General features: G+C 34.6%; 2 protein-coding genes across 2 annotated transcripts; both read right to left on the bottom strand.

Annotated features, from left to right (window-relative positions):
• Positions 1-97: 97 nt before the first annotated feature.
• LOC126976897 (ejaculatory bulb-specific protein 3-like) lies at positions 98-2,143 on the bottom strand. The gene is made up of 2 exons (XM_050825536.1): positions 1,938-2,143; positions 98-339 (listed from the first exon to the last, which is right to left on the bottom strand). Exons 1-2 carry the CDS (start codon positions 2,119-2,121, stop codon positions 152-154), a joined length of 372 nt encoding a protein of 123 aa, XP_050681493.1. The 5' UTR covers positions 2,122-2,143; the 3' UTR covers positions 98-151.
• Positions 2,144-3,805: 1,662 nt separating this feature from the next.
• On the bottom strand, positions 3,806-15,117 carry LOC126976893 (allergen Tha p 1-like). The gene is made up of 2 exons (XM_050825531.1): positions 14,879-15,117; positions 3,806-4,102 (listed from the first exon to the last, which is right to left on the bottom strand). Exons 1-2 carry the CDS (start codon positions 15,057-15,059, stop codon positions 3,906-3,908), a joined length of 378 nt encoding a protein of 125 aa, XP_050681488.1. The 5' UTR covers positions 15,060-15,117; the 3' UTR covers positions 3,806-3,905.
• Between the last annotated feature and the right edge of the window lie 201 nt (positions 15,118-15,318).

Consider the following 15,318-nt stretch of genomic DNA (forward strand, 5'->3'; position numbering starts at 1 on the left):
TTCAGTCAGTAGATTTGAACGGAACAAAGACACATTGTTATGTATGTTTGTAACAAAGGTCTTGCTGTTTGTAATAATGTAAGTAAAGTCTTTTTAATTATAATCGATTTTTAATTATCAACGTATTACAAAATATTAGGTTTTTATAATATTAGTCATCTGCAGCCAGGAAGGATTCATATACCGGCTTGTAAACATCTCCGGGATCATATTTGTGCTTCAGATCTTCCCAGAAAGTTTTTTCCTGTTCCTTTATGAAGTTCACAACCTTGCGTGACATTTTGCGCTGCATCTCTGTACATTTACTGCATGAAGTCTGGATGGCATCTATAATGTGCGCTGAAATATAAAAATGTCTTGCATGAATAACTAATATATACCATAATTATTTGACAAGACACACAACTGGCCAGAATGATGGTGCCATGCCATGCGTGTTACGAGACCAGTGGGAGGCGCCTTTGCACAGGAAGCCGGCTAGATTATGGGTACCACAACGGCGCCTATTTCTGCCGTGAAGCAGTAATGTGTAAGCATTACAGTGTTTCGGTTTGAAGGGCGCCATAGCTAGTGAAATTACTGGGCAAATAAGGCTTAACATCTTATGTCTCAAGGTGACGAGCGCAATTGTACAGCCGCTCAGAATTTTTGGGTTTTTTGAGAATCCTGAGCGGCACTGCATTGTAATGGGCATGGCGTATCAATTACCATCAGCTGAACGTCCTGCTCGTCTCGTCCCTTATTATCATAAAAAAAAATCAGAGTTAAACTTTTTTCACATAACAGCTAACAAATTCTAATAGAATTTAAAATATATCTAAGATTCGCACGACTTATATATGTGTAAACATTTTATCGTACGTCACGATGTATAATACCTTATTTCTAACAATGAATATTATCTGTCTGGTATCGAGGAGTAGGTCAGTGACAGCCGAAAAACAACTCATACTAGTTTAGCTGACATTACTTTAATATCACTTAGAAACATACTTTAAACTTGTACTATTAATACTATTGTAATATTTGAGAAATAAACGTAATTATATTTTATTATAAAGGCTTCTTAAATGAAAGAGAGTTTGGTAAATGTCCAAAATTTTAGATTGAAATATAAAAAAAACTATTTTAGAATCATTATATAATAATTATTCTTGATGTGCAATGTATCTTATAAATTAACACAATTCTGTATTTTTATCATTATTTAATGTTCACCAATATATTTATATCTCATTTATAGCACTTAATGCCACCTTTATTATATTATATACAGTTATGTACAGATTATACTATGATTTAATATTTATTATTACAATTATTTATTTATTTTTATTTTATACTTACTTTGATACCTACGCAAATTAATTTGCAATGGGAAGACTAAAAGAACTTTCTACTTCAAATGTCACGAGGGGCTGCTGAAAACCAGTGTTGTGTTGGTGTCTTCTGCACTGACACAACAATATACTGAGTCAGCTCCTTTTGGCAGGGAATCACGCTCACACTGTTATATTTATTTAATTATTTTTAATTTTTCATAATATTTGTTACGTTATTTAATTTAGTATTTTAAGATTTAATTAATATTGTAAATTATTGTTTTTCGTGTGAGGGTTTTTTATTGCTAATAAAGTGTGTTTCTATTCTAAATATTGTTAATAAGGAAGACAGCATCGAAAATGCGAAGACGATCTTCAAGATCTTCAATGGCAGGTGTGATATGGATGAGGACAAAAGATAGATCTTTGTAGAGAACACTTGGGGAGGCCTATGCTGAAAAGCAGAACAATCTAGAAACCGGTGTCTAATATAGTAAATTATTACATAAGTACTTTTAACTGCACTTATTTATAGATTGTTAATAAAGGCTTTTATTATTATTACACGGGCTTCTTAAATGAGAGGGAAATTGTATTATTGTAAATGTTCTTTACCTTTAAGTTCCTTTCCTTCAGGTGTACAGCGTCCATGGTCTAATAAACACTTCATGTATGAATGAAGTAACTTTTTGTTACTCAAAATTTCATCGATATTGATATTATCATATCTATCTGTGTATTGTTCGGCAGATGTCGCTGCTATCATCACCACCAGTACTGAGACAATCAGCAAATTCATTTTAACTACAACTCAATGGACGCTTAGAAAGATCTAGTATTATTAAAAGGCAAACTGTCATTTATATACTGACATATTAAACTGACTATATACAGCGTCGGAAAAAACCTCTATTGTGTTCAATAATTGGTCTGTTTCGTAATAAAGGGTTTATAGACGTGATTGAAGGGTAAACGTTGATGAATTTGATTAGTACCGGCTTATCTTGCTTTGTTATAATAGTATATGAAGATTGGAAACATATTCTCCACCATAATAGTTAAATTTCATCCAAATGGAAAATTTAAACAGATTATTTTAACTTTAGCAAGTAAGCTATTTGGAAACGAAAGTATAGTGAATCGGTTCGGGGCGTCAATTAAATCGAAAACCTGCAAATAAATTATTAATGTAACAGAATTGCAAATTTAACCGATAAATGCAGAAGAAAATGATAAAAGTTATAGATTAGCACCATTTGAGTTTAAGTAATTTTACAACAAAATAATTAGTAATAAAAATATTTTTTTATATGGTTAATAAAATATGTAAATGTTACATTTTTAGAATGTTCTAGATGTTTACCAAACAAATAGAAAACAATCCTGATAATAGACTTTTGTTGAAGTGAAACAACATGTTAAACTCGCGTCAGAACACGTGGCCTGATCGAAAATTCGTAAGACTGTTGCTGTTAAGTTGAAATTATGGATGAAGGATTTATACTTCTACCTAATTATAGATTAGATATTTCAAATAAACTATCATACTGTCATTGGACCAGTGGTTGAATCATTGTTATTGCGAAGCCGAAACACCGCGAGGTCGAGGGATCGAATCTCAGCCGTGAAATTTTCTTCAGATGTTAAACTCGCGTGATCGAAAATTCGTAAGACAGTCGTTGAAATTATGGATGCAAGTTGATTTTTTCGGAGGAATTCATAATCATTTCGTGACTATTTACAGTGCGGCTTTCAAGGAACTTTCTTCCATATACATTGCAATAAAGCTGTGGTCTAAATTTTGTGTCTTATTTAACGTGTGCCTACCAATAAAATTCCATACACATATAACGACAATGTAAGCACAGTTTTCTCCTTAGTCGTGTATCAACTATCACTGTTAATAAATTTAATTTAGCTTGGATTTAAAAAGATGGCTGTGTTTTTGCTGTTATTATTTTACAATATTTTAATGTGAGGTAAAGTTCAATATTATTAACAATTCCAACAATATGTCATTTTAAAAACTTAATTGTTTATGTTCGTATGTGCACTGATATATAACAATAAATGTGCGTTCTAAATGTTTTTGTTATTGAACTACTGGCACCAAATTTACCATCTTTATTTTAAAGAAAATAAGGGACGAGCAGGACCTTTAGCTGATGGTAATTGATACGCCCTGCCCATTACAACGAAGTGCCGCTCATGACTCTTGAAAAACTGAAAAATTGCGCTGGTCACTTTGAGACGTAAGATGTAAAGTCTGATTTGCCCAGTAATTTCACTAGCACGGCGCCTTTGTGGTACCAAAATGTCCTCAATAATGACCAGGATGAATATTAGTTTACCGAAAAATTACAATTACACATAATATATTAACCTGTCTTTAGATATTGTCGTTAAAAAGTTGAATTCAAAATGATGGTCGCGATCACATTATATGAGGTCATAAAGCTAAGGTTTAGAAATAATAAAACATGTTTTAAATGCTCATAACAAAAAATATATTTATAAATTGCCAATCGAATCATTCTAAGAAAATCAATTATTGGTCAGAAACACATAGTGAATTTGCTACTATTATATTTTCAATCCCTTTTCTTTCGCCAGATCCTCATACTTCGCTTTGTATTTCCCTTCGGGGTCATATTTCGCGCATGCCTCCTCCCAGATTGCTCTCTCATTGTTCACTAAATGAGTAATAACCAACTCAGTACCACTCTTCTGTTTTTCAGTACATTTTGAGCAGCCCGTTTCCAACGCATCTATAATATGCTCTGAAACAATATTATAACAGTTAAAAGACAGATTAACATTTTTTTTTATGAAGACGAGACGGGCAGGACGTCCAGCTGATGGTAATTGATACGCCCATTACAATGCAGTGCCGCTCAGGATTCTTGAAAAACCTAAAATCATCCAATCGCTCATCCAATTGGATGAGGGCGTCTGTTTTTACCATGATATAACTAATAATTAGTGACGTGTAAACAATGCGAGTGGTAGTGCAGTAGTGACGCATGGTTGTATTCGCTTTAGAATTCGTATTTGTTTTGGTGGCTTCACTGTTGTGTTCGGTGCGAATATAGAAATACTAAATGCAACAAACTCAAGCTTAAATGATTGAAAATTGAGCATCTGTCTACAAAGTTCAATAACGCTGCATGAAAGGGATATAGGATTTAATAATTATATGTACTTATAATATACATACACAATATTCAAGAATTGTAACTAAGAATTCTTATAATCAATAAGATTTTATTATTTATTAACCTTTCCTTAGATACATATAGTTTAAGTAATAACCTATGTTAGCTTTCCTCAAGTTAAACGATTTCATTATTATTTAATTTTACAGTTATCACTTCTGTCAGGCGTCCTGAAACGCACTGGTTTTTTTAGTTTTAGCCTTTTTATTCAGTAAAAGTGTGGACCTCAAAAATAGACTTTCGTTCACAGTTCATGGTGGTCTTACGGCAGTTTTCAATAACCTATCTATTTCGTTTTGATGTCTTATACAGTTCTATATATACTTGAATACCGTTTTCAATATCTACCTTAATTTAACTTACTAGAGGTAGGCAAATCTAGCCTTTCACGCTTACTTACATTTCAATAACCTATCGACATAAAGCATTGGACAATAACGATATTGGACATAACTATGATAAGATCTTGTCATTAAACGGTGACAGCAATGTATCCGAAACTAGAGATATGTTAATGAAAACGGTCGTAAACAAATAATCAATGACGACTTAGATACTACGTAAAAAGAGGCGGGACTGCCTAAGTTAAAATTGAAATTTAGTTTAGTATGAAACGTGCAGTGATTTGACATAAGTATGAAATAGTAGTAATTACAGTATGGCGATCGGCGAATAAGTATAATCCGGCTAAGTTTGCAAAAGGAACTGTAGGTTAAAACATAGCGGATTTCGGCTATCTCCATTATTTTCAAGATTATAGCCGTCATCTGTCAACCTATCAATAACTGTAGGTTTTATACAATCGAATAAATCGCTTTTTTTAGAGAGTTTCGCTAGGCTGCAAATAATTTTATAAGGACACTTATGCCAAAGAGCACATACTAAACAAGAACAGAAGACGATAAACAATTATTTGAACTGTCTTCGGGCTTACAATAGGTCATAAAACAGTGTATTGTGTGTCAGTTGCGTCTATATTCTATATTAATAAAAAGGGTATGTTTGTTATTACACAGATTGTACCATTTTGCTGGCAGATTAACTGTTAACCTCTAGTTTGAGCACGTGTAAGACGTAGCTTATCACGCACACTAAAGTAATAAACCTCGCCTGTTTTCATCGGTTGTATAACAGCAAGAGGCCTATCTAAACGTATAATTAATTATGTGAGATATTATAACAGTATAGATTATATTATATATATAAATCAACCATTTTGTGTCCTATATACCCCGACTTTCGGTGTAACAGCCAGCATCAAATATCAAAATCAACAACTTTTCTAAATCGTAACACGTAAATAACTGTTTTTTACTTACGTCTGATTTTTTTTCTCATATTTAATTTGTAAAACAAGTTCATTATTCTTTGTGTTTCGTAATCCATTTTTAACTATTCTGTTCTTTCTAAGTCGGTCTCTTCGTATGATCTGTATGCCTAACATCTGTCTTTTTTGGATGAAAAAACCCCATATTAAATTTTGTGTGGAAAATATGGTGATACCGTCGTTCTATAGCGACCTTGACTTTTGTGGTTATGGGAATTATTTTTCATCCAGTCTACGTAAAGGCGGTACATTTTCGCACAATTCAGTTTCTCATCCAAAAAGTCTGTTTGAGTCTGTTTTCGAAGATAAAGAGACTCCTTGCGAGGAAACAAATTTATATGATCAATCAAATTCATAATTACAGTTTAGTTGTATTCTCACTGATTTTGTTATATCTGTTTGTGTGACGGCCACGTAGATCTGTGATAGTTTGAGTTTCTTGCTTTTGCAAGGCTGTGAACGCCGTCCGGTCACTTAAATTTAAAGTCTGCAAAAATATTTTCTTACAAACTATCACAGAATCAGGCCCGTAACGAATATATCAAGGTCTATGTTCTAGGCCTTTTAGAATTTACATCTGCAACACGTGTGGGTTTTGTTTTAAGAATAGTGTCTCACTGATGTTCATGGTTTCCTAATTGCCAATATGCTTTGAATGCGAACAATCTGGCAGAGTTATCTACCCTCTCTCTGTATTTATTTTTACATGTACAGGATCACCCATAAAATGCCGTTTTTCTGTTTTTTATTATTGAATGATACCGTCTACCTGATTTTTAACAGCTTATTTCAATTAAATAGCCATTGGCATTCATCCCTTGTTCTTTTACGTCTGAAGTTCGATTCAGTTTCAGCCAAAATAGAATTAGAGAATTGAATTGGAAGGTCAGTTTAAAAAATTAATCTGCCAGAAACAGTATCTATAATTTGACTCTCAACCCGATCAAGACTTGTCCCATGCTATTAGTTTTAAGTTTATGAACGGCCAGGTTGTGCCAAAAGAGGCACGAATGGTGGTTCGTAACAGAGTGCTTATCGCCACGTTGAAGAACGGAAGTGAGAGTTGGGTATGGCAGAAGAAGCATAAAAGCAAAATTTACGCAGTTGAGATGATTTCACTGCGTAGTATGTGCTGTGAGACTGATTGATATAAATTTGAATAAGAGCGTGCTGTAGCCTGAAAGAAGAAGTCGTGATAAGAATTGAGAAATGCTGAATTGGTTTGGACACGTCGAGCAAATGAGTGAAGAAAGAATGACAAATCAAATATATAAAGCAAGTGTGTGTGCGTAAGTCGGTCGCGGGAGTATTCGTTGGGCATTCATCGACCAAATTGGGGAGGTCTTGAAAAAGGACAGATCCGAAGCACCCGGAACCGGCGAGCATATATGAAAATAATAATGAATGTAAAAGAAGCGCGTGAGGTTTGTAAGGACATCTATCCTTTGATCCAAGTGGCAATCAGTTGTTTCTGCCTACCCCGACGGGAAACAGGCGTGTGTGTGTGTATTAATTAGCAAACCTAATATTTTTTTAATAGTTAGGCTATTTTTGGGTGTATATAAATACGTTTTGCTTATTGCGATGATTAAACTAATTTATGTGAAACTAGTCATATATTAGTTTTTGCGCCATTTTTTTTTTAAAAATACTACAGAGAATAAATAACTTTTAAATAATTACGATTTTTATGGCGTATGTTCATACATATGAAGTAACTTTTTTTTTTTATGAAAATACGGGACAAGACGTGCAGGAGGTTCAGCTGGTAATTGATACGCCCTGCCCATTACAATGCAGTGCCGCTCAGGATTCTTGAAACCCCCAAAAATTCTGAGCGGCACTACAACTGCGCTCGTCACCTTGAGACAAGATGTTAAGTCTCATTTGCCCAGTAATTTCACTAGCTATGGCGCCCTTCAGCATAAACACAGTAATGCTTACACATTACTGCTTCACGGCAGAAATAGGCGCCGTTGTGGTACCCATAATCTAGCCGGCATCCTGTGCAAAGGAGCCTCCCACCTCCCACTCTTATTACGTCGTAACTATTCCCAAACTCTGCTTAGATAACTACGTATCGCTTTTAAATAAAATAATGTAGATATAAGTATCGTGAAAGAAGTAGGCAACTAGACTTGCACAACAAGTCTAGCCTAATTATATCTTTTAAGAAACATTCAACAATAGTTATAAAATTGATATTTATAAAAGTCGTTTACGGAACTTTATTACTCGTTTAATTGTAAATCTGTCAACTTCGTTATTACTAATGATTGATATTATATATTATATATTGATATATTATGATGATAATTGACAGAACTATTATTAATGTGTTATGATGCAATATTTAAAAAAATCTATTTAATTCCTTTCAATTATGAGATAATTTTTTGAAAAAAATTGACAAATTTTTTTTGAATAAAAACCTTTTGTTTGAATTTTTAGTGCAATAAAAAAAATAATCTCATAAGTGGACTTGCGGTTTTCTTCCAGGAGTAGAGCGTTGTGGTGGTTGTGGTTTCAAAAGTTGAACAAAGCATACACGATTTTATGACGTTACGTCACTCGAACGGTTAGCTCAGTTGGCAGAGCACTCGTACGGAACGCTTGAGGTCGTGGGAGTCCCACATCGTTCATAAAATTTTGTTTTCAAATTTTATTTGTGTTCTAATGTTATTGTAGCTGTTTCTCATTCAAACATGGATAAAACCATTTTTTTTTAATTGAAACCAAGCTAGATTGATTTATCACCCCCGAAATCCCCTGCATACTTAATTTTATGAAAATCGTTGGAGCCGTTTCCGGGATTCAGATTATATATATATACAAGAATTGCTCGTTTAAAGATATAAGATATGTAAGCTTCATATTAATTGCATGCTGTATCTACCTTAAACGATAAACGATAACGCATTTAGAATTAACTTTAGATTAAATATTTTATTGTTGCTTGAACTTATGTATCTAATTATCACTGGTAGATCGAATAAATAAATAAAAACAAAATGATTGCCTCAGGCCTGAGAAGAATGGGCGCAACAGACTCAGCTGGCTTTTTTTTTTCATCAAAAATATGTTTTACAATTAACGTAACATTTACAAAGTAACATTGTACAATTAAACCTATTATTTAATAGCCTTAGGGCGGTCGCTTCATTCCCAATCTGTGGTATCATTAAGAAAGTCATTTATGTTACCTTTACCACACAAACATTTTTTAACAATTCTTTTGAATAACGTAATACTTTTGCTTTGAACATTTTCTGGGATCCTGTTGTAAAAGCATATACATCGCCCCACAAAAGACTTGCTAACTCGACTTAGTCGAGTAGTAGGCATAATAAGCTTATGTCTGTTACTGGTGTTAACAATATGGTTATGACAGTTTCTGGAAAATTCACTTATGTGCCTATGAACATACATTACATTATCAAGAATATATTGAGAAGCAACAGTCAAGATGTTAATTTCTTTGAATTTTGCTCTCAATGATTCCTTAGGGCCTAGGTTATAAATAGCGCGAATAGCCCTCTTCTGCAGCACAAATATTGTATTAATATCGGCAGCGCTACCCCACAGCAATATACCATAGGACATAATACTATGGAAGTAACTAAATCTATACAAATATTATAAAGCTGCAGTGTTTGTTTGTTTGTTTGTTTGTTTGTTTGAACGCGCTAATCTCTGGTACTACTGGTCCGATTTGAATGATTCTTTCAGTGTTGGGTAGTCCATTTATCGAGGAAGGCTATAGGCTATGTTTTGTTTTTCAAAATTAGGGATCCGTAATAAAATTGCTATTTTGTAACACAAGGTGTAAAATCGAAAACCTATTTTTGCGTGCGCTGCAAAAACTTGACAATAGAACAAAATGATGTACAGGCTATAATATAGGCAATATTTTATTACTTATAAAACTATCGCGTGAATTATACTTTATATGGCAAAACAACGTTTGCAGGGTCAGCTAGTTATAAAGATAAATCGAAAACCAATACTAATAACCAGATTTGGGTCCTATTGACATTAACTACTTTTGCAACCGTTTAAGCTAATGTGACTGTAACAGGGCTTTAACATTAATAACCTTAAATGTTAACATAATGAATTTAGTTACGTCCTGAACGTTTCGCTTCTACTTTGTAGTTCATTTTATTTGGGAAATAAAACAATAACACACTAAATAATTACAGTAGAAAAATTAATAACATAAGTAGAACTAAGTGAATTATAATATTAACCTACGACAATGTCCACGGATATATATCTATCTATATACTCGTATATAAAAATGAATTGCTGTTCGTTAGTCTCGCTAAAACTCGGGAACGTATAGACCAATTTGGCTAAATTTAGTCTTGAATTATTAAGGTTTAAAAGGTGAATAAATATGTAAAACCTCAGAATTAAATAAAAACAATGATTTTGATATTTTTTTGATTCTTTCCCCGTCGTTCAGAAATTATATTAAAACAAAAGTAAATAATGAATAACTAATTAGATCATAACTGTGTGTGTCTGACATTATTTCAGGAAAAATCGAAAATAATAATATAATTTCATTCACACCGAATATTTTTTTTTAAATAATAAAAGGATTCCTTTTGTTTGTTTTAAATTTATTTAATACAAAAGTTTAGGTCTTTTATTTATTGATTGAGGCAGTACGAAGTCGGCCGGGTTAGCTAGTATAATATATAAGTGTTAAATTAGAAGAAAGAAAAGAAGACTCTACTTTTCACGCAGAAATCAAGAGATTATTGCATACATACATTGCTTTAAGTAATGTTATTAGATTAGATACATATAAGTCTCCATTCAGAATACTTAATTTAATAACAATAAGATCAATAACATTGATGGTGTTTTAAATAGTTTACCATTAATACTATTGATATCGCTCGCATCGCCGTAGCGGAGTTTAAAAGTTAAAACAAGATATGTGGTGTGCGGTCTAAGTAAAAAGAACATGGCAGGTGTTATTATTAACGAGTTTTTGACGTTTGTGCAAAATAAGATAGATGTTTTAGATGAGTTAAGCATCGTTCAGATCTGTGCTACGAATTTCACGGATTCTGAAGTAGAGAGTGGTAAAAGTGCACTATATAACGCATGTGGTGACGGCGTCAGAAATATTCAACGGAAAGGCGAAGATAGAAAAAAGAAAAACATGAAGGTGTTATAAAATTTTTAAAGGAATTTGACCCCGATGCTCAACCAACTTTTGTCGCAAGGGATCTAAGTCGTCTGCCACCAGTGTCGTTCGATCATGTACGGATTTCTTTAGACTCGCATAAAGAGCGAGGTGTCAATATACCTCCAATAATGACGACCCCAGAAAAGGCGAAATATTTAACATCTTCGAATCACAACAAGGAAGACTCGCGCCAAGCAAAAAGGACCCGTACGCGTAATACTAGTTCGTGCGTAATCGGCGTAGCGGCGGACTGCACGCTTGTAAGCGACGCGGCGACGAAATCTAATGAGTCACCCGCAAACGATACTTCATTTAAAATTGTTGAATACAAGAAACGTAAATCTAAAATAGCAAATATGAGGGGAACATCTGTGGCTCAGTGTAAGATTCAGGTCGTAGATCCAGTATGCTGCATATATATCTCCCGCACATTAAAAACTGTTTCCGAAACTGACATCAAGGAACACATTAAAGATATGGGGGAGGAGTGTATTAGTGTTGAACGTCTTACTCAAAATAGGGAGACCTCTTTCAACTCATTTAAAGTTAAGATACATGCAAGTAAGATTAATACATTTTTGGATGCCAAGTTTTGGCGTGCGGGGCTAATATACCGACGTTATAAGGAACGACAGTTGTATACTGCTTTAATTAATAATAAATAATATGGATAGAAGACAGCCAATATAACATTAGCTACGTTTAACTGTCGTTCTGTAAAAAGATCTGCAGAACAAATAAAGAAGCTATCAGAGAACGTTGACATTCTGGCCCTGCAGGAGACTTGGCTCCCCCCACATGATTTAGGATTTGTGAACGGACTCAGTCAGCACTTCAGTTGTTTTGCTAAGTCAGCTGTGGATACCTCTACAGGAATTCTTAAGGGCCGACCGTATGGGGGACTTCCACTGATGTGGCATAAGTCACTGTTTCCGAGTGTATCTATCATAGACTGTACCAGTGACAAATTGGCCGCCGTGTAAATTGATTTGGGTGGACGCCATATCCTTGTAATGACTGTCTATCTACCATTTGATGATGGTAATGAAGATTGTCTGGCAGACTTCATAGCTTGTTTGGGAAATATTGAAGCCGTGATCAGTGATATTGAAGCTATCTATGTGCTGGGTGACTTCAACGCACATTTTGGTACTAGATTCGGTAACGAGCTGCTTGCTTTCTGCACAGGCTATTCACTCGTGTGCTTTGACACTGAGGTTCTGGCTCCGGACACGTTTACATATATTAATGATGGCAGCGGGTCTAAGCGTTGGCTAGATCACTGCGTGGTGACGGCTGCAGCGCGTGAAACAGTAATTTCCGTTTTTGTGGATCTTGGAGTGTACTGGTCTGACAATTTTCCCCTTCTAATTAAGTGTGAAATGGATATATTTCCTCAAAAAATAACAATATCTATAGAAAATAAGACACTATCTAGAGTTCACTGGGGTAACAGAGACATGAACGAAACCAATAGGTATAATATCCATTGTTGTGTTAACCTGAGTGATATTAATTTATCTAGTCATTTTTTAAGCTGTATAGATAATTTTAGTAATTTTATTTTATGTAATGCCCATTTATTTTTATTAGACCGCTACTATGACAGTATTGTTAAGGTTTTACAAGACGCTGTGTGTCACGATGCACCCGTAAGACATAATAAAGTTAATAAAGTTTTGGGATGGAATTACCACGTTCGTGAGAGTCACCAAAGAGCGAGATACTATTTCAAATATTGGCTATGGTGTGGTAAACCGCAAACTGGTGCGATTTACGATAAAATGGCGGACAGTCGTAAGAATTTTAAAAATAAATTGAATTGGAGCCAAAATAACGAGGACCAGATAAAGATGGATATTCTAGCCTCGCATCAGGCAGATAAAAACTTCGTAAAATTCTGGAAGGCCACGAAACATCTGAACTATAGATCAAATTTACCAGTGTTACCACTAAAATGAAAAGGGGAAAGGCTCCAGGTTTTGATGGATTGAGCCTGGAACATATTCTTTATGCAGGTGATAAAATTTATAGTAAATTGGCGGAGCTCTTTACAATTTGCATAAATACAGGTTACTTGCCAAAAAACCTCATGAGAACTGTGGTGGTTCCTATCCCTAAAAATAAAACTGGCGATCTCTGCAGTCTCAAAAACTATAGGCCAATTTCGTTAGGTACAATTATAGGAAAAATACTGGAGAGATTAATGTACCCGGATGTAAACCGTAATTTAAAGATTGATGATGCGCAGTTTGGTTTTCGTCCCGGTCTCTCAACGGATTCTGCTATATTTGCTCTCAAATCGATAGTTAGCTACTACACACGTAGGGACACCGCTGTATACGCATGCTTCTTAGATCTGAGCCGAGCTTTTGATCTGGTAAAAACTCACCTGGTCGAATGTACCGCAAAAAACTGTAGATCTGTTGAGATACTGGTACGAAAACCAAACAAATTATGTAAAATGGGGCGACGCCATCTCCAATGACTTTAGATTAGAGTGGACCTCTTTAGCCTTTATGTCAATGATCTGATTGTGGAACTTAGGAATGCCGGAGTTGGCTGTCACATAGGGAAAACGTGCGTGAATAACTTCAGCTATGCTGACGATATGGTGCTTCAAAGTCCCTCAATCAGAGGCCTCAGGATACTGCTGGCTATCTGTGAAAAATATGCAGGGCAGCATGGCCTCAAATATAATGTAAAAAAAACGCAAATGATGGTGTTTCCGGCTAAGAAAGGTCTGGAGAGAATTCCGATGGTCTTTTTAGACGGTGTATAGATAGAGTGGACCGATTCAGGTACTTGGGGCATATCCTAACTAAGAATTTGTGTGATAGCGAAGATATAGAACGCGAGCGGAGGGCTCTGGCTGTTCGATGCAATATGCTCGCACGCCGGTTTGAACGGTGCAGTCCTGAGGCGAAGCTGACACTGTTTAGAGCATATTGTCAATGCTTCTACACGTGTCAGCTTTGGGTCAACTGCACTAAAACTACGACGAAGCAGCATCAGAGTGTAGTATAATAATGCATACCGTATTCTGATGAGACTGCCCAAATATTGCAGTGCGTCGGGCATGTTTGCCGACGCCAGAGTCTCCGATTATTTCGCAGTGATAAGATCACGAGTTGCTGCTTTTTGGTCTCGCATTCGCGAATCCGAAAACGAAATTCTCGGTGTATGCTCTGAGCACTCAAAGAATCCTATACTCCATTAAACTGGCTTTCGGTGCATCGTGACATTAACCGGAAATAGTATTATCAGTACATTACTTTTTGTACGAATCCCCCTTTGGGGCAATTTTACTTTTAAGTTATTTAATTACTAAGTACTGTGATGTATACAACTTTATTTTTAAGTACATCTTATTCTATTTTATTCAATTTACTGTAATGGGTTTAAAATGCCTGAAATAAATAATAATAATAATAATTTTGACACACTTTTACACAAATTATGTTGCCCCAAACTAGACATAGCCTGTACTATGGGTACAAGAAAGCGATATATTTAATACAATATACTTACTTAAATATACATAAATACATATAAACATCCATGACTCGGAAACAAACATTCCTATTCATCATATAAATTATTGCACCTACCGGGATTCGAACCCGGGACATCTAGCTCGATAGTCAGGGTCACTAACTATTCGGCTATATGGGTCGTCAAATGACATATTATTATTATTATTATTAATACAGGTTATTAATACTTTTTTATTATTATTTTATTTTAATGTTTGAATCTCGTTTAAGTCTAAATAAAAAGTAATTCTCACAATTTTCTTAAGACGTACCTTTAAGCTCCTTTCCTTCAGGAGTGCATTTTCCTTTATCCAGTACACAGTGTGCGTAGGACTCCAATAGCCTCTTGTTGTCAATGATCTCTTGTACATTAATATTATCATATTTACTGCTGTATTCCTCAGCAATAATTGCTCCAACAACGCAACACAAAATAATAAGTACTCGTGCCATTTTAAACAATGAATCAAGATGCCAGGACAATACCGCTGTTGAGACTAATGTTTATGAACTGCATTGTTCAGATTATATATATACAGAGGACTCACAGTACCGTGTAATGGAGGCATCTAATTTATTCTTTAAAGGTTTTTTATCCACCGAGAACAAAACAATCGACTTGTTTTTAGATTATTAAATCTTTGAAATGTTAGTTTCCAAAAAACTGCTTAATGATTTGGTGTAATTGTGTTTTTCCAGTAATGTTTCTATG

This window comes from Leptidea sinapis, chromosome 42 (genome assembly GCF_905404315.1).
Source record: "Leptidea sinapis chromosome 42, ilLepSina1.1, whole genome shotgun sequence".
Classification (NCBI taxonomy): Eukaryota; Metazoa; Arthropoda; class Insecta; order Lepidoptera; family Pieridae; genus Leptidea; species Leptidea sinapis.

What these genes read in the sequence shown, in the direction of transcription:
- LOC126976897 (XM_050825536.1), bottom strand. Translation starts at nt 2,121, where the DNA reads ATGAATTTGCTGATTGTCTCAGTACTGGTGGTGATGATAGCAGCGACA. An exon ending in TGAAGGAAAGGAACTTAAAG is followed by an intron (nt 340 to 1,937) that starts GTAAAGAACATT and finishes TTTATATTTCAG; the next exon opens with CGCACATTATAGATGCCATC.
- LOC126976893 (XM_050825531.1), bottom strand. Translation starts at nt 15,059, where the DNA reads ATGGCACGAGTACTTATTATTTTGTGTTGCGTTGTTGGAGCAATTATT. An exon ending in TGAAGGAAAGGAGCTTAAAG is followed by an intron (nt 4,103 to 14,878) that starts GTACGTCTTAAG and finishes ATATTGTTTCAG; the next exon opens with AGCATATTATAGATGCGTTG.